Genomic DNA, 17,516 nt, shown 5'->3' with positions numbered 1-17,516 from the left:
TTTCTATTTATATATCCTAAAATATATTTATATAATATCTTATTATTATTTAATAACGGGGATTTATACTATTACGAGTTCGTTTAGACTAAGGAAAAAAAGCCGTTCTTATATTTAGTATTTATTATTACTTTTTATAATACTATTTAATAATAAAAAGTCTAATTATATTCCGTAATTACTAAATCTTTAGTAAAAGTATTTATAATATTAAAATTAAGAGTTAGTAAAATCGTTTTTATTAAAATAGATTAGTATATTAATAAGTAAATAATATATATCTTAGTATATATAAGTATATTTACGTTTATAAAAATACTTTTAACTACTTAAGTTCTAAGGGCTATTTTATATAAATATACTCTCTAATTAAATTATATTTCTATTTACGTATATATTACTAATTCGTTCTAATTTTATTAACTTTATATAAATTTAGAACTCTTATTAAATTCGTTATTAAAAAGGTTACTTTTACGTTATTTCTAATTAGTTATAATAACTATATTATTAACCTACGTTACGAACTATATAAGACTTTATATAGCTAATTAATTAAAACTAAGTTTAATAATTATTAAATACTATTTAAAATAATAATAATTTAGACGTATATTTTTTTTAAATTACTTTATAAATTTATATTTTAATTATTAAGGGCTTTTTAACTATATTAGCTAAAAATACGAAGTTTAGTAAGGCTAATTATCCTTATTTTAAAGTATATTAATATTTCTATATTTATTTAAAGTAATATATACGTAATAAGCTCTAATTAAAAGTTATTTTATTTAATAAACTATAAAGCAGTATTATATAAGTTAAGTAGAGATTAAAAAACTTTAGAATTAATTTTAAAATATTAAATAGTTTCGTAATTATAAGTAATACTAAGGACGAAAAGGAATTATAAATATAATTATAATTTACTCTAAACTATTTATTAATAAAAATACTCGTTTTTATCTTTATAATATACTAAGTTATTTACTATCGTAAACTTTATTTTCTTATTAAACTATTATAATCTTGTTTTTTTTATTCTTTTTATCATTTTTAACCTTTTTCTTAGCCTTTACCTCTTTCTTAATAATTTCCTTTTTTTACTTAACTAATAATTCCTTTTTAATCTTTATTATTAGTTTAATATTAATACTTATTAAAAGCCGTATTTTTAAAATATTTTTATACGTCGTTTTACTTAAAGTTTTAGTTATAATTAGCTTTATACGACTTTTTCCCTTCTTTATTAGCTAAGGTTTAATAATTAGTAACTTAATTTTAGTTTAAAAAATAACAAAAAGTTAGTAATTATTTTTTTTATATAAAATTATAGTTTTAAAAAAGAATCTCTTTAAACTTATAGCTTTATATACTATTTTATAATATTTTAAAATATTATAAAAATTCTTTATATTAATTAAAAATACTATTTATGTTATTAAAAGAATTCATTAGTTTATTATAAAATATAAAATAACAAATCGTATTATATTTTAATATAAAATAAATATTAAAAAGCGATTAAACTAAAAAATTTTAATAAACTTCTTAATAACTTAAATATTAATATAAGTCGTTATTTAGAAACCATTAAGTTCGTTCTTAAAAAAGGATATATTATATAATATAATAGAAATATTAATTATTAGTAATTACTTTAGCTCCTTTTTTATTTATTAAATACTTCGTTCCCGTTTTTTTAAGCTTATAAAAAGAAATTTTATTAATATCGAGGCTTATATATTTATATATTCTTATTATATAAAAAGGGTAGAGCTTATATAAGTATTATTATTAATTAGCTATTTTAAAATAGCTTTATAAAGAAGTATTATAAAGTTAATTAATTTATTAATATCTTATATAAAAATTAGAAATTATTATAAATTTATATTATAATATTTATAAATAAGTTATTAGTTTAATAATTTAAATAAAAAGTAATTTTTATTTATAAAAAAGTAAAAAATAGTAATTAATTTTATAATAAAGTTATAGAGAGAAGAAATTTTTTTATATTAGGGTACGATATTGTGCGATTTTATATATTATTATATAGTTTAATATATTACGAAATTAAAGTATTTCTTAAGCTATAAATCTCTATAACCCCTATTTATAAGTTATTATACTAATCTAAACCCTATCTTAAATAATAAAGTAATTATAAAATACAATTTCTACTTTAATATATAAAAAAAGTGTTTTAGCAGAGTGCCTCTTGCAGTCTGCCGTACCCATGCTAATTTTGGCACCGATTTGGCACTAGATAATCGTATTCTATTAGTAGTTACTCATCACAGGGATCGCAAGGGATCCCAGCCCGCCTTAAATTGCTTAAAATGCATCCCCAAGCCAACTAAAACCTGTGAAAAATAACGCTTTACGCTATAAATCAGGCTTGGCTAAACATCCACGGTCGCTACGAACTCTGACGTCGCTGGTTCCGCACAACAACTTGATTTTTTCTCTGCCCTCCCCCATCCTCAGTATTCTGGCCCATTGGGTAAGAGTCAGTCATACCAACAAAAAATTATATCACACCGGGGTCACCGGATATCACGCCATATATAGCATTGTTTGCCTACGCCCTCTCCACTGCGAAAATCGCCAAGATGCCAAAAGAGGAGGAAAAAAGGGGGTTCGCCGTTCAAATTGGGTAGGACCCGGAGGAGACTTACATGGGGTCTCCACCGCGGATTGACCGTTACACTGCCGCAAGCCGAGGCTCGGGACGAGAGAATGAAGAACTACATAGTCGGCGGGGGCTCCTCGCTGGTTTTTTTGGTTTCCATTTCGTCTCTTCAGTGCCATCGCTGAGAGCATTCACATTCGTTTTCGACATTCGTTCTTTTTGCTGATTCTGGAGTCAAGATGAGCGCTGTCACCAAGTTTGGGTTCGAGTTCCAGACTGCCACTATCAATGGCGTCGAGTACAACTACATCCACGCCGAGCCTGCGGGCAAGGTGGTAGGGACAATCTTCCTCATCCACGGGTGGCCCGATATGTCCCTGGGATGGCGCAACCAGATTCCTTACCTCCTGTCCAAGGGCCTCCGGGTCATTGCTCCTGACATGATGGGTTACGGAGGCACTGATGCTCCCGCCGACGTCAACTACTAGTAAGTCTCTTACACCCAGTACCTCACCTCAACGAGGAAAGCTTGGCGAAGACTGACCGACCCAACCAGCACATTCAAGCGCGCCTCAGATGACATTGCTGCTCTCGCCAGCCACCTCGGCCTCTCGCGCATCATCCTGGGCGGCCACGACTGGGGCGGAGCGGTCGTCTACCGCGCAGCCCTCTGGCACCCGGAGCTGATCTCGGCCTTCTTCGTCATCAGCACCCCCTTTGCACCGCCCCGTCTCGCCTACGTCGACCAGGCCACCGCACTACCCACGCTACACTACCAGCTGCAGTTCCGCACCGACGCCGTCCAGGACTACATTGGCCTCGGCGACGTCCAAAACGCCACCCGCGTCCGCCAGATCCTCAACACAATCTACGGCGTCAAGCTGCCCAGCGGTGCATCAGCCTTCAACTCCAGCGGCGCCGGGTTCGACTTTGACCTTCTCGACGGCGTAACGACGGACACGCCGCTGTTGAGCGAGGAGGAGCTCGACTACTACGTGGAGAACTACGCCGGTGGTGATCCCTTTAACAGGACGCTCAACTGGTACCGTACCGGCGAGCTCAACTGGCAGGACGAGCTTGCGCTCATCCCTAGCAACGCTACGGCGTACACGGCCAAGTACTCGCAGCCTGCGCTGTACATCGGCGGTTCGCTCGACTCGGCGCTGCCTCCCATCTTGTCGACCGGTATGGAGACGTACTTCGACAGCTTGTCAAGAGGCGAGGTGAATGGTACGCATTGGGTCATGTGGGAGAAGCCCGAGGATGTGAACGGTTATGTTGGCAACTGGCTGAGCAGCTCAGTATTGGGCAACCTGAGTCTCGGTGTCAATGTCACTGCTGGAAGCGCTCTGGCTTTGCTGTGATCGGTGACATGTCGGCGGAGGAGGGTCTTGCCTGGGAGTCGCATGGCAAGGACAACGATGCGTATGACTATGAAAATCAGTATATAATAGAAGCATATTACCATTGTACAAACGAGTTTCCAGAACATGCCGCTGTGATGGTTGAACGCAATCAATCGATCGATTTCATGTCCTGAAGTCGTCAACACTGCAAGGAAAAGTATAGTGGGGTGAGGGATGTGGGATGATGCAGCTGCAGGAAGGGACCATCCGTTCACTGCAGCCCGGGCAGGGCCTGGAACTGGACGCTGGCAGCGCTACCTAGGTACATGCCTAGGTACCTTAGTTGAACCCCACCGGAGCCACTGACGCCGACCTCCGACTCCACTCAAAATTTCCAGCTCTCACTTCATCCCACCTCAGACAAGTCCGAGGCCATCCTCCAGATCGTTTGCGCTTCAATTGAGAGGATTCTCTGCTTTCCCGTTGTTCCGAAAGATATTACGACAATGGCTACCTCTAAGGGCCTTCCTCGCGATACATTCGCCAAGCTCTCCCCTCACCCCTTCCTCCTCGCAAACCTCCAGCCTCCCGCGCCCGCCAACGCTGCCAGAAGCAACGGCCGCGCACCCAACGAAGCCCGAATTCCCAATGTCAACACTTCCAGCTTGACCCATGCCAATGGAAGCGCCGTTGTGCGGACGGGTGATACAACTGTCATCTGCGGTGTTCGCGCCGAAACACTTCTCGCCTCCGACATCCCCAACTTCCGCACCGCTGCGAATCTCGACGATGAAAACGGCAAGCCCAGCTCGGAGCTGAAGGACTACGACTTGCTCGTGCCCAACATCGAGCTCGCCACCGGCTGCGCACCGCAGTTCCTCCCCGGCGTACCTCCCACAACACTGGCACAGACCCTGAGCACGAGAGTTTATTCACTGCTGCATTCCTCCAACCTCGTTGACCCGGAGGACCTGAGAATATGGTACACCCGCCCTGCCGAGAAGGCCGAGATGGAGGGCGATGATGGAGACGACAAGATGGATGAGGACGAGGACGAAGAGAAATCTGAGGGTGAAAGGGTTGTCATGGCATACTGGGTTTTGTACATCGACATCTTCTTCATCTCGTTCGATGGCAACCCCTTCGACATTGCCTGGGCTGCTATCCTGGCCGCCCTTCGCGACACAACGATACCCATCGCACGATGGGACGCAGACCGCGAGATGGTCGTCTGCTCCCGAGAGAGCCCCAAGCCCCTGACGTTGCACGGCTTCCCTATCGCCTGCACAGCTGGCGTCTTCACAGGCAAAGAGACGACGGATCGGCCTGCTGCCGGCAAGTTCTGGACTCTGGTCGACCCGGACAGGTTGGAGGAGAGTCTATGTGATGAAGAGGTAACTGCAGTGGTGGACCGAAGCGAGGGAGAGACGAAGGTATTGGCGATATCAAAGCATGGAGGAACCGTACTGCAGCCGCAGCTCATACGGGAGTTTGTAGGTGTTGCAGAGCGGAGATGGGAGCAGTTTTACAAGGCCATGGCATGAAGATAATGATACCCACCAAAAGGAAGACATGAAAATCCAAGACGTTTGGGCAAAGGAAGCCGTTTCCTCTTATGTATCCTCAGGTTGTGCTCTACCCGGCCAAAAACTGCAACCGATCCCCCCCCCCCCTATCGTGAGCTTTGATGACCCAGCCGCCTTTCACCCACCAGCCGCCTTTGGTGCGGTCCGGGTGAAGATGAAAGCGCATACCTACTTGAGCCCCTCAACTTCCATTATCTTTTCTCTGACACGATCTTCTGAAGCTGCTAAGCCTCTCTCTTCACATCACCTTAAAAAATCAGCATCACTTGAGGGGGGGAAATTATCATCACCACTTTCTGGAAATTTTGCTTCAGACACACCAAGCATCATCATCCAGCAATGGCCAATCTTCATTCTCGAATCCAGGAGGCCTCGAAGGAGGAACTCGTCCAGATCCTCAAGGCTGTCTGCAGCTTCACCGACACCCACTACCACGTCAAGAGCGTTCTCGACTACCTCGACGACAAGAAGCAGTCGGAGGCCGCCGCCGCCGCCAAGCGTCGCCTGTCTACCCGCGCCTCCTTGTCCAACAAGAGCTGGGCCCAGCCGCTCCCCAAGACTGTGAAGCGCAACATCAAGATGTGCGAGCTGTGCGAGCTGCCCTTCGTCGAGAAAGAGAACACCAACGAGTCTTGCCTGTCTCACTATGGTAAGTTGCGATCCATCCGAGACGTTCCCTGTTCAATGTGGAGTGAAAGTATGCTTACGAACTGCGTTCGACGCAACAGGCAAGTGGCTTCTCGAGTGCGAGAATGAACACGAGGTCTGGTTCGCGGATCTTGACAAGGCCGGCGAGGAGTTCACTTCCAACAAGGAGGCCATGTGCATCGTCGACTGCTGCAACAGCCAGCGTGGCGCCAGCAAGGGTTGCGTCAAGGCCAAGCATGTCGCCTTGGTCCCTGATGTCGACACCAGCGAGGACTCTTCCGACAACTAAAGGGTTCACCGACAACACGATAACGAGACATGATTATGATACCACAAGGGCATTACAATTTGGGGGTATAGGTCTGCTTGATTTTACAGAGTCGTCGGTACCTGAATAAGGTGTCGCAGAGTGCGCCAGGAATTGTTACGAGGCATCAGAATAGGTCAAAACGGGTTTTCACTAGCAGACAGAAAACAATCATTAGGGATTGACAGTAGTCTGGTTTACTTGTTTCGGTTCATAGAATCAACTTAGCAAAGAAAACAGAGCTTCGTCATCTCCCACAAGGATCGAGCCAAAGTCTGCGAAACACGGAACGCACAATGAGCGTGCCGCGGTGAAGATATGTATTCCACAATTCGAGCCACCTTTTCAGACTTTATTCCAAGGCAGTAGATACTAGGGAAATTCCTTCTACCGCCCGGCGCCGAGGAAGCCTAATGAAAGGCCCTCATGAGCCGCGAATCTACTGAATGTTGACTCGCGGCTTGGTTACCGAGCGGATGATGAAGGAAGGAAGAAACCAGAGAAAGTCGCGCTTTCCTCGCGATGAAAATTTAGGCGAGCCTGCTACAGTGCCGAGATACAGTGCTCACTGTGGCTTTCACACACTTCAGCCTCCGTTTTCCAGAGTTCCCCACCATGGAGCCCCGTCGTCAATCTTCCTGGTTCCAACCTCAGCTCTCGACTTCCACGCAAATGTTCCCTCCTTGCACTTCTTTCGACCTCACACTTTCCAACACCATGGAATCGCTGGCCGAGCAGACGTGGGATGTCATACTCCACGGCACTGGCCTGCAGCAGTCGCTGCTAGCCTTGTAAGCTCTCTTCCTGGCCTCTCTTTTTCTTTTCCCAGCCCAACTCGTCGTCGTCTTTCGGCATCGTTGTTTTTTGAAAAAGCCTCGATCTGACTGACGCAGTCTCGTCTGGTCGTGAAGAGCCCTCTCGCGGTCAGGAAAGCAAATTCTGCACCTCGATCCCAACGAGTACTATGGCGGCCCCGAAGCCGCCTTCAGTTTGCAAGAGATTGAAGAGTGGGCGACTGCGAACGCTGCTCCCGCCGACGATGTCGCCGGATCACCGCGCGTCTTCTCGTCAGTGACGGTGAGCAAGCCCGAGGTAGCAACGGGTTCCGGACCTTCACTCTCTTTCCCGAGAGCCTACTCTCTCGCTCTCGCGCCGCAGATCATACACACCCGCTCAGAGCTGGTGAAGCAACTCGTATCGTCGCGCGCGTTCCGACAGATCGAGTTTCTCGCCGTTGGGTCCTTCTTCATCTACACCCCACCAGCTACCGGTAGCGGGATCGAAGCCGGAAAACCGAGCCTTGTGCCGATCCCCTCAACCCGCGAAGCCGTCTTCTCCACAACTGCTATCCCCGGAAGGGCGAAGCGGTCGCTGATGAAGTTCCTCAAGTTCGTCTTCGACTACAACTCGGAAGACAACAAGGGCATATGGGCTCCACATGCCGACAAGCCTCTGTCGGAGTTCCTGTCGTCGGACTTCAAGCTGGACACTGCTCTGCAGACCTACGTCGTCACGCTTACCTTGAGTCTGGACGGCAAGGTCACAACCAAGGACGGCTTGGCCGCTATCCACAGGCACCTCTCCTCCATGGGCGCCTTCGGGCCAGGCTTCGCTGCTGTGTACCCCAAATGGGGCGGTCTCTCTGAGATCGCGCAAGTCGGTTGCCGCGCTTGCGCCGTCGGCGGCGCAGTCTACATGCTAGGCACGGGCACGAAAGCTACGCGCCAGCTCGACGAAGCCCAGGAAGATTGCGCTCGCTTCGAGGTCGACTTAACCAGCGACGTCACGGTGAAATCCCGGACGTTCGTTCGCGGCGCTGAGGGAATTGCCTCCGGCGGCCAGCGTGTGAGCAGGTTGACTGCAGTCGTCAACTCGCCGCTCTCGTCTTTGTTCGAGGCTGTTGGCGAAGGATCGCCTACACCAGCTGTAGCAGTCATTGCATTCCCGGCCAACTCCATCGCCGATGTTGCATCAGCATTCCCCATTTACGTCTTTGCTCATTCAAGCGAGACTGGGGAGTGTCCATCCGGACAGAGTAAGTTAAAACATTCCCCTATTTCTCCCTGTTTTAAGCCCTCCATCGTACACATGATGATTTCAGAAAAAAACTTATCTACATTGCCTGAGCTCTTGCTTTGACGTAAACTTCTGTGGAACTGATTGTACACATTTTCTTCACACTTTGACCTGCAACTACCTCGTATTGTCTTGTCACACGACTAACAGGGTCACTGATTAGGCGTTCTCTACTTTGTCACTCCAATGACACCAACCTCAGCCGAAGCCTTGGAAAAGGCTTTGGCTTCGTTGCTTTCTGCCCTCGGCGATGGCGAACACAAGCCACAGGCGATCTACAAGGTCGCGTACCAACAGGCACACGCGGCTGCGTCAAATTCCGCAGATGCATCAGAGGTCCTTCCCAGCCTGCCGCTCGATCTTGCCTTCAGCGACACGGCTCTGGAGCCGATCAAGGATGTCTGGACGAAAGTCATGGGTCCGGCGGCCGAGGATCCCGACATTGTCTACATGAAGTTTGAGGATCGGGAAGGAGTTGGCGATGAGGAGGATGTCTACGAATAGTCTAGCTTTTCCAATGAGTGCACGTAATAATGAACCTCAATGACATCTTCAAAATCAAGAACTTCTTCTGGTGAATGTAGCTAATGTGTGTTCGATGTTTAGCAAGTCTTCTGCCCGTATGTGATCCCAATTCCTCGAGATAGCAATTCCAAGTTCCCAGATTCTCCACCAGACCGATCGATACTTTAGTCCCTAGATGACTAGAATCGCCTTCTCACTTCGAGAAGAACCCCCTTTATCCTAATCCGGAAAATCAAACTTGTCGCAATGTAAAGCTGAAAATCAAAGACGCAGAAAATGTCAAACGAACCTCCCTCCCCGAACGAAACTTTTCAAGCAAACAAACTCTCCCCGATTCTTCCAGGCAATTTGCAGCATTAGGCACCCCGTGTCGTCATATCGTGTCGTAGAATCGATCGTTGAATACGCTATTCAGTTGTCAATCCTCGCTGTTGATGTGCGCCGTCATGTCAACTCCAATTCGAATAGGCCCAAAGGGCTGCAGATCCGCAACATGCTGCTCGACTGTAATGGCGTCCTTGGTCGCCAGAGCGAGAACATGATAGAACGCCTGGGCCGCGACGACGTGGTTCTGCTTCGTGGGCTCGATGAGATTGTCAAAATCAACCCATCGACGATATTTCTTCGCATCTCCCTCCTTGATTTGGCCCGTCTTCTTGGCTTCTTCCTCTGTCCATTGTAGGAACTCTCCACTTGCGGTGTCGAGCATCGATCGCATCCATTGAGAGTCGTTCTCACCTTCCTGCTGGGCAGTGATAAGGATCTCAGCTGGGTCAAGACCTTTAGGAGCCAAGTCCTGTGACGCCGGCATGTCGAAGGGAAAGGCGTCGAAGTCGTCCGTGTGCTGCGCATCATGTAGGGGCTCGAAAGGTGGCATGCTGCTTCCGCGGATACTGGCAGACTTCTGGCGGCTAGTGTTTTCATGCCTCTGGGCGCTGTGGCTGGCAACGGAAGAGCCCCTGCCCACCGAAGGGGTTTGGGCCCAAGGCATCAAGGACGATGAATGATTGTCGCGCATGGGCTGGCCAGCCTCCATGCCCATCTCGGGCATCGAATCGTCCCCGAAGGCCATGTCGAAGCCAGTGTCATCGTCCATAAGGCGGCCTTGCTGCGGTGTCTCATTGAGCCTGGGTCGAACGTTTCGGTCCGCATCTTCATTGCTGTTCTCTCCAAATGCTTCGCCTGCTCGTCTCCGACGGCCTCTGGGGGAAGGTGTCTGAGCCTCGCGTTCCTCTTCTGTGGGCGGGCCGTAAATGATGTCACGCAGGCCATTGCCCGCGAACAGCTCAGCTAAGGGGAAGTCAACCCCATAGGTACCCACGCCTCCAATACCCTTTCCAAAAAGAAAGAAGTAGGCGTTCTCTTTGGCTTGGTTTGCGTTGCCCCTGCGCCTTTTGATCGCTCTTTCTGTGTTATCGAGGTAGCCTTCCTGCCAGGATTTGAGAGTTGAACGGGAGAGCTGTGTGCCGTTATCTAGCTCTAGAATGCGGCGACGCTTGTTGGCAGGGGCAACTGCTTGGTCGCTCTGAACCTTCCGGGAGGCCTCAGGGACCAATGGCTCATCTCTCAAAAGCGGAAGAGGGTCGCTTCCGAGCAAGGGCACGGCATGTTGCGCGTCGACAGCAAGGACATCGCCAGCAACTTGATGATCGTCCGCGACCTGATCATGCTGAATTAGAATGTCGGCCTTGTCCATGTCGATCCCTGGAAGCTCAGGTAACTCAAGCTCGTCTTCGTCCAGGATGACTGCCCCGTTTTCGTCAATTGCTAGCTCCACGCCACCAAAGTTGTCGAAGTCGTCCAGAGTTCCGAAAGGGTCTGCATTCATGTCGAGTTCCATATCGTCCCGAGATCGAGGAAGGAGCGTCTTCTGTGCAGAGCGCACGAAGGGAGAAGGCAAGCGGAAATCTGGGATATCTGGCGACTGGGAAAAGTCGAGATAGAACGGGGAATTTCCGTGGCCACTGTCGTCAAGGAAGTCGATGGGATCGGGGAACGGACTGAGTTGTGACTGCGACTTGTTTCTGGAGCCTGAAGATGGCTGACTGCCAGAAACGAAGCAGGGACTACCGTCGTCGTCAATGGTGAAGTACGGCATAACACTCGAAGGAACGAAGCTCGGGTCGTCGCTCAAGGTAATTTGCTCGCGCCTGGCAAAATTAGCAAATGTGTCGAGAGGATTGTCGGTGGGCATACCTTGCTCTTCCGGCCTTGGGATCAGTCTTGTTGTTGGCAATGAGTCTAAGAAAGGTTCTCATCGTCGTTTGAACCTTCTCTGTATCGGTGAGCATATATTTACACTGGGATGAGTAAACACGGGAGACCCCATAGAGGAGATTGCTTTGTAGACGGAGTGAGATGGGAGCTCCCGGTTGAATGATCTTCTCGCAAGCCTTCCGAATATCGACATCTTCGATAGCCCGACGGGACACCTTTTTGTGAGTGCCAGCGCCACGAGGACCAATAGTCGCAATGACCCTGGAGATAAGGGGTAAGTAGAAATATTATTTCATCCGGACAGGATCTTGCTCACCAGATGGTCGCAACACCGAATTGGTGGCTGGTGAGGACTGCTCGGTGTTAGTGACAGGTGGGATCCGGTGTTTGACTGGAATGACCAACTCTCGTGGCTGTAGAACATGATGGTTTCTACACAAGAGATCAACGCCGTCGTGGCGGGAGTTGAAGCTTCGAGACAATTAGACTTGGCAGAAAGTAGGAGGTTGGGCGTGGTCTTTGTGGTGTTGGTGCGGAAGTGACGGGGTGAGTGTGGAAGAAAGGAGAAGGGACAACATAGAGGGAGGATAAGCAGTCGCGTCGTGGCGCGTCGACGGATGAGGCAGGCTGAAAGGTGCCTTCCGTATTCGAGCATTGTTGCCTCGCGGTTCCCTAAGTGCTCCTGCCATGTCGAGAGTCTTCCAAGTTGCAGAAGGCACGTTGTCCAATAGGCACCTGCCTTGTCTCGTGAGCACCTACCTCAGATGAAGACAGGTACGGGTACGCGCAGTTTGAACTGTTCTGATGGCTCACAACTGCTACTTCTTAAGGTAGGCACTTACACCACTATGTAAGGTACCTACCAAACACCATTCTCAATGGAAGGTACCTTAGCATGATTCCATGCTGGAAGCTCTACCTTACAGGCTCGGCAGAAAGTCAAGGGAGTAGCTGACTGATAGTACCCAATTCTTACCAGGACCTTGTCAGAACGATGGAGATGATTGTTGAGCTTGTATTGTTTTAGTGGCATGATTGATACATGTTCTAGTCTTGGTAGTCCGTCGCTTGCCGTCATCATCCGTTCTGTTACGTTAGAAGCTACCTACCTTACAAAGATATCATCCCCAGGCATTATCTCAACGTCACAGCTAGTACATTTTGCAACACAATTTGGACTTGGCTAGCGTTTACGGCTTTGGGCATCTCGGGGAACAAATAACCCCAAACTGATTTAGACTAATGTATTAGTAGCGTGGTATTTCTACTCAACCAAGGTTTGAGGAAGAGAAATATCAGAAATTGAGGAAAGATGTGTGCACTTGGAACTTTTGAGATGGTTTCGCCAGAGTTACTCGTACTAGAAGTCAGGCTTTCTGATGAGGGTATCTTGAATTGATAAGAGGAAGCTCCGAGTAACAGATAGTTGAAATTGCGATAGAGGAGGACCACAATAGAAGGAAGCTTGGTTTGGGAAGTTGAAGCCTCATTTAAGAATGTTTTCATATCAAACCCAAACTTCGATACGCTTCTGGTTGTTATTAACGGACTTACAAACATAGATAACCGTCGGCAATAAGTTAGCCCAATAAGAATAGTCAAACGTCGCTTTATGAGCAAAGTACTTTGCGGGATCGCGAATGATAGATTCTTGTGGTTGAGACTTGAGGTTACGATCAGACAACAGATGACATAAGCACCGGACGGTGTACACAGATCTTCGGACCCCTGCAAACCCCGACAGGAAGCGCCTGGGTTCCAGTGCGCCCGGAAGTCGGCAGGCTAATATTCCGCTGGGTCGTTGCTGGGTCAGGCCTGGGTGCCTTTTCGCATTAGAAAATCATCACCACGGGCCATGTGAAGTCGACCACAGTAAGGCGCTTTCTTTGTCCTCCCAGAGCCAAAGGCACAACAGCACCTCGGCGGCCACCACACACTCCTTTTCCCAGTCTTCTTTACCTCCCTGCGTCCGAGTTAGAGTGCGATTGATCGTGTTTGCCTGCCTCGAAGCACGTCGAAGCTACCCATACCACCGCTTCTGCGACAGCTACCCCGGACCCTCGACGAGGCAACATCCTCCTAATACCAACGACACGATGGCGCCCCTTATTCTTCACAATGTTCCCGATGAGGAGCTTTACGTTGGAGACGACGGCATCAAACGACCCTACGCCATGGTTTTCCCACAGTACGTCTCAAACCCAACCGCGCTCGACTGCAGGCTCAATGCCACGCGCAATGACATGCCGCTAACACAGACTTTCCTCCCCTTAGACAAGAAGGCCTTCCTGGCGCCCGCCGCCGTGGCGTAGCAGAGACTGGATCTTTTGGAAAATCAACACGCCGCTCGCGCTCGAGAACAGGAACTCCCGCCGGCCGTCGCGAAAACCCAACAGTAGCAGCCGCCGACAAGATATTTGGCGACTGGATCTCCTCCCAAGCCACAACTTCCAACTCCAACCTGGCGCCCTCATCAACATCGGGCAGCGGCGCGACGAATCCTTCCTCCGCCTCCGGTCCCAACGCCGCACCCCAGCGCAAGACCTCCGGCCTCTCGCAGCCGCCCCTCCTTGCAGCCGACGACGCGCCCGCCGCCGCCGCCGAGCCCCGCGTAACCCGTCACGTCCCGACCGAAGTCATCCTCCGCGGCTACCGCTCCGCGTCGCAACAGTACGCCGCAATCTCCCACTACGAGCAGCTCGCCGGCCTGATCTGCGAGGACTACCCCCGCGAACCGCCCCTCGAGCAACGCCGTTACAAGTCAGAACTCCGCGATCCTGCCTTCACCCGGCGAAGAGGCCTCACGCCCGAGGAGCGCGCAAAGGTCAACCGCGCCGACGGCGGCCAACACTGGATCAAGGTCACCTTCGAGTCCGCAGACGCCGCCGATGCCGCCGTCTACGCCAGCCCCCAGCGCGTGCTGGGCTACCTCGTCTATGCGGAACCCTACCACGGCCACCAGCCTGCCCGCGACGAGCCCATCCCGGACGTCGACTCCCTCGTCCCCAGCGCCGAGGATCTAGGCCGCTCACAGTCCGTCCCCGCAGGCAGCTTCGGCACACACCGGACGCCGCGCAGCAAGCACCGAACCGCATCATCCAACAAGCCCACCGGCGGCAACCCCTTTGCCCTCCCCAACGCCCGCTCCATGAGCGACCTCTCCCCGCCCACATCTCTCACCTCCTCCAACACAATCGAGACGGCCACAATCTCCAACGCGACAAACTCGTCCGCGACGGTGACCGCCGACCCCTTTTCGCAGCAACAATCGGCGCTGACCACCGCCACGACGACCACCGAAGACAGCCTCTTCTGCCGGCGCATCCCCACCGCGCGCAAGGCTAAGCTCCTCCCCGCCGAGCAGGCCCTGCTGCCGCAGCAGAGCTACACCCAGAGGCTGGTCAACATGGTGCCGTTTTTGAAGTGGTTCAGCGGCTCCATGATTGGCAACGAGGTGCCGCGCACCGACAACGGCGACTTTGACTGGAACCGCGCGAGCTTGTACTGGAAGGTCATTTGCTGGCTCGACTCTACGTTTGGGCTCTTTGGCGGCGAGATTATGAGCGCCGACAAGGACGACTAAAGGAGTTGATTCAAACCATGGATTGGGAGACGAGCGAGAATTTTCAATAAAGGGGGGCTTGTGAGTGTTTAACTTGACGGGCGAGACGGACGGCGTTTGGTTTGGAAAGGGGCTGGCTGGTAAACGGGCGGGGTTTTAAAAAAAGTTTCATGTTCTATACGAATACCACGCGCAAAACTACTTTGTTTATAGTTCATAGATTTGGGCGAGCAGAAGCAGGTTCGGTCAGAGACCAAGCACCGAAACAGAGATTTGAGAGGCTCAGTCAGAGGATCACTATATGCCCAGGTCAAATCTCGTCATGTTTAGAAGTGTGTGAAAGAAGACTTTGCCAACCAGAATATGTATAACAGACTATGTGTCTATGCAAAGCACCAAAGGGGATAGCCAGGGGAGTGAATCCCTCAGGTCAGGTGTATGTAGAAAATGAACAACGCCGCCTCTAAATGGGTATAACAGAATGAATCATGAGTCTTTTTCGCCGCCGTCAAAACCCCCGGGCAGAGTAACCACTGAACCTCGGACGGGAAACCAAAACATCTAGGCGTCGTCTTCATTCACACTCCACCGCCGTCCAGGCCGCCCCCTCTCCTCCGACCCGCTCGCGATTGCCGCCCCGTCTTGCGCGGTGGTATCTTCCACGACGGCAGTGTCTCCAAGCAACGCCGCAGATTCTCCTTCTTGTTCTTTTTCTTCTTCTCCGCTTTCAGTATGACTTTTGGAGTCAACCGGCTCGTCGCCCCAATTCGGCCTCTCCCCGAGAGTCTCGTCCTCATCTTCCTCCTCGAGCACATCATGCCGCCTCTGTTCCACCTCATTCTCAGGGGTCTTGTCCTCTTGTCCCCTCGACTCCTCACTCAGACCGACCCCCAGACTGTCAAACGTAACGTCGGTAGCGTGCCGCCGGATAGGCTGGGGTGAGAACGGTCTCACGCCCCTGGGTCGGTTGAAATTCGTCTCGGAAAAGATGCTATCCGTATCGTTGTCGTCGCCGCCGAAGCCGGGCGACGGCCCTCCCGCGGCGGCAGCGAGACTCTGGTACCGCTCCGGGTCGCTGAGCAAACTATCGCCCCGCGCGTGGCCCCCTCGCCTCGTCATATCCGACGCCGCGTCCGCGAGGATACTCTTGGGCGGGAGAATGCTAAACAGCTTGGCCGTCTCGGCCGACCCGCCGCCACCGCCTACACCACCGCCAATAACGCTGCCCAGCCCAGAGTGGTCACCGACCTCGTCGCTGGCAAACAGATCCGCGCCCTTTTCCAACAACTCGTCCAGCCCGCCGCCGCTCCACCCTTTGCGCGCAAGCGACTCAAAGATATCGACCTCGGCGCGCACAAGACTACACGACGACTCGAGGATCCGCCCGCTGGTATCCTGGCTCTCCCGCAGCAGCGTCCGCGCGTGCTCCCCGTGCAGGGAAGTCAACCCGTCAAGCCTCGTCGTCAGGTCCACCAGGTGTGCCCTGAACTTGCCCACGTCTCTCCTGCGCTGCTTATGCAGCTTCAGCCCTTCCTTTTCCAGCTTCCTGATCTCGGCGTTGCGGGCCTTGACCTCGCGCACGTAGGCCTCCTCCTCGTCGTCGACGCGCTGTCGCCATTGGTCTAGCTCGTGAAGTAAAGGGACCTCGAAGTCGCGGTAGACGGTCTCGGAGAGAATCTGCTGGTGGTTCGCGACCAGATGGTGGACGCCCGATGCGGAGAGAAGCAGGTCGGCGGTGCAGGATCCCTTTGGTCCGCCGGCCGTGAAACTCGCCGACAACAGGCCTCCGCCGCCACCACCGCCTCCGCCTCCCGAGAGGCCGTTTATGCCGCCCGATAGAGACTCTGCGCGGGCTTCTTTGAGCCTTGCGCAGGATTCGAGTGCGGAGCCGAAGGCGGAGGCTGCGGTGGAGAGGGATGCGAGGGCGATGCGGTAGGCCTTTGCGGACTGGATGAGGTCGGTGTAGGCGGTCTGGGAAGACTCGAGGTCGGACTTTGTGAGGACGGCGTGTACGGGTTGCGGTGGTGGTGGGAGGGGCAGATGGTAGGAAGAGAGCGGGTTCGCGGTCGAGGCGAGGGAGTAGACTGGCGACGCGGGGACCGGCGGGAGTTGTGAGGGAGTTGGGGTTATGGGGCGAGAGTCGCCTGGTGCGCCTTGCGATGCCATCGTCGGGCTTGGAGCTTCTGGAAGTTTTGCGGTGACTTTCTCCCTTTCGCCGTTTGGGTGCCGTTTCGTTACTTTTCTTTTTTGTTTCTGTTGGCGATAGCAACAGCTGCGGGGAGTATGGTATCTTTGGGAGGGGAGGAAGATCTCGGGGCTTCGGGGTTGCTATGTGCCGGGATGTGTGCGACAGGACGTGGAGTTGTGGGCTTTGTTTTGTTTATCGTGGTCTTCACAACGCCAGTGCGGACAGTGACATGCTCAAGGGGCCCGGTGAAGATCAAGAATTAGAAACCTGACAGCTTGACATGAGAAGCGCTCCCACCGGGTCGATGAAGATAATGAAGAAGAAAAAGAGGGAAGAAATGGGAAAGTTGTGGTTGGAGATCTTTTTTTTGGAGAAACGCAAGACGAACGCCGCCGCTGCTGCCCGGGTTGCTGCTGGATGCAG

At 50.4% G+C, this 17,516-nt stretch overlaps 7 protein-coding genes across 7 annotated transcripts; 4 read left to right on the top strand and 3 right to left on the bottom strand.

The window, feature by feature from the left end:
- Positions 1 to 2,877: 2,877 nt before the first annotated feature.
- On the top strand, positions 2,878 to 5,528 carry CLUP02_08994 (exosome complex exonuclease RRP43; the record flags this gene model as incomplete). The annotated part of the gene is made up of 4 exons (XM_049287975.1): positions 2,878 to 3,125; positions 3,195 to 3,939; positions 3,984 to 4,136; positions 4,383 to 5,528. The coding sequence occupies 4 exons, from the start codon at positions 2,878 to 2,880 to the stop codon at positions 5,526 to 5,528; spliced, it is 2,292 nt and encodes a 763-aa protein (XP_049145118.1).
- Positions 5,529 to 5,909: 381 nt separating this feature from the next.
- CLUP02_08993 (uncharacterized protein) lies at positions 5,910 to 6,507 on the top strand (the record flags this gene model as incomplete). The annotated part of the gene is made up of 2 exons (XM_049287974.1): positions 5,910 to 6,219; positions 6,299 to 6,507. The coding sequence occupies 2 exons, from the start codon at positions 5,910 to 5,912 to the stop codon at positions 6,505 to 6,507; spliced, it is 519 nt and encodes a 172-aa protein (XP_049145117.1).
- A 690-nt stretch (positions 6,508 to 7,197) lies between these two features.
- Positions 7,198 to 9,105, top strand: CLUP02_08992 (rab protein geranylgeranyltransferase component A; the record flags this gene model as incomplete). Its single annotated transcript, XM_049287973.1, has 3 exons — positions 7,198 to 7,316; positions 7,437 to 8,560; positions 8,765 to 9,105. The coding sequence occupies 3 exons, from the start codon at positions 7,198 to 7,200 to the stop codon at positions 9,103 to 9,105; spliced, it is 1,584 nt and encodes a 527-aa protein (XP_049145116.1).
- Positions 9,106 to 9,544: 439 nt separating this feature from the next.
- On the bottom strand, positions 9,545 to 11,767 carry CLUP02_08991 (uncharacterized protein; the record flags this gene model as incomplete). The annotated part of the gene is made up of 4 exons (XM_049287972.1): positions 9,545 to 11,276; positions 11,323 to 11,604; positions 11,660 to 11,696; positions 11,749 to 11,767. 4 exons carry the CDS (start codon positions 11,765 to 11,767, stop codon positions 9,545 to 9,547), a joined length of 2,070 nt encoding a protein of 689 aa, XP_049145115.1.
- An 815-nt stretch (positions 11,768 to 12,582) lies between these two features.
- On the bottom strand, positions 12,583 to 12,903 carry CLUP02_08990 (uncharacterized protein; the record flags this gene model as incomplete). The annotated part of the gene is made up of 1 exon (XM_049287971.1): positions 12,583 to 12,903. One exon carries the CDS (start codon positions 12,901 to 12,903, stop codon positions 12,583 to 12,585), a length of 321 nt encoding a protein of 106 aa, XP_049145114.1.
- A 52-nt stretch (positions 12,904 to 12,955) lies between these two features.
- CLUP02_08989 (uncharacterized protein) lies at positions 12,956 to 14,926 on the top strand (the record flags this gene model as incomplete). The annotated part of the gene is made up of 3 exons (XM_049287970.1): positions 12,956 to 12,964; positions 13,242 to 13,531; positions 13,618 to 14,926. 3 exons carry the CDS (start codon positions 12,956 to 12,958, stop codon positions 14,924 to 14,926), a joined length of 1,608 nt encoding a protein of 535 aa, XP_049145113.1.
- Positions 14,927 to 15,466: 540 nt separating this feature from the next.
- CLUP02_08988 (uncharacterized protein) lies at positions 15,467 to 17,071 on the bottom strand (the record flags this gene model as incomplete). The annotated part of the gene is made up of 1 exon (XM_049287969.1): positions 15,467 to 17,071. The coding sequence occupies one exon, from the start codon at positions 17,069 to 17,071 to the stop codon at positions 15,467 to 15,469; it is 1,605 nt and encodes a 534-aa protein (XP_049145112.1).
- Between the last annotated feature and the right edge of the window lie 445 nt (positions 17,072 to 17,516).

Source organism: Colletotrichum lupini, chromosome 4 (genome assembly GCF_023278565.1).
Source record: "Colletotrichum lupini chromosome 4, complete sequence".
In the NCBI taxonomy this organism is placed as follows: domain Eukaryota; kingdom Fungi; phylum Ascomycota; class Sordariomycetes; order Glomerellales; family Glomerellaceae; genus Colletotrichum; species Colletotrichum lupini.
This window is presented reverse-complemented; position numbering and strand designations above follow the sequence as displayed.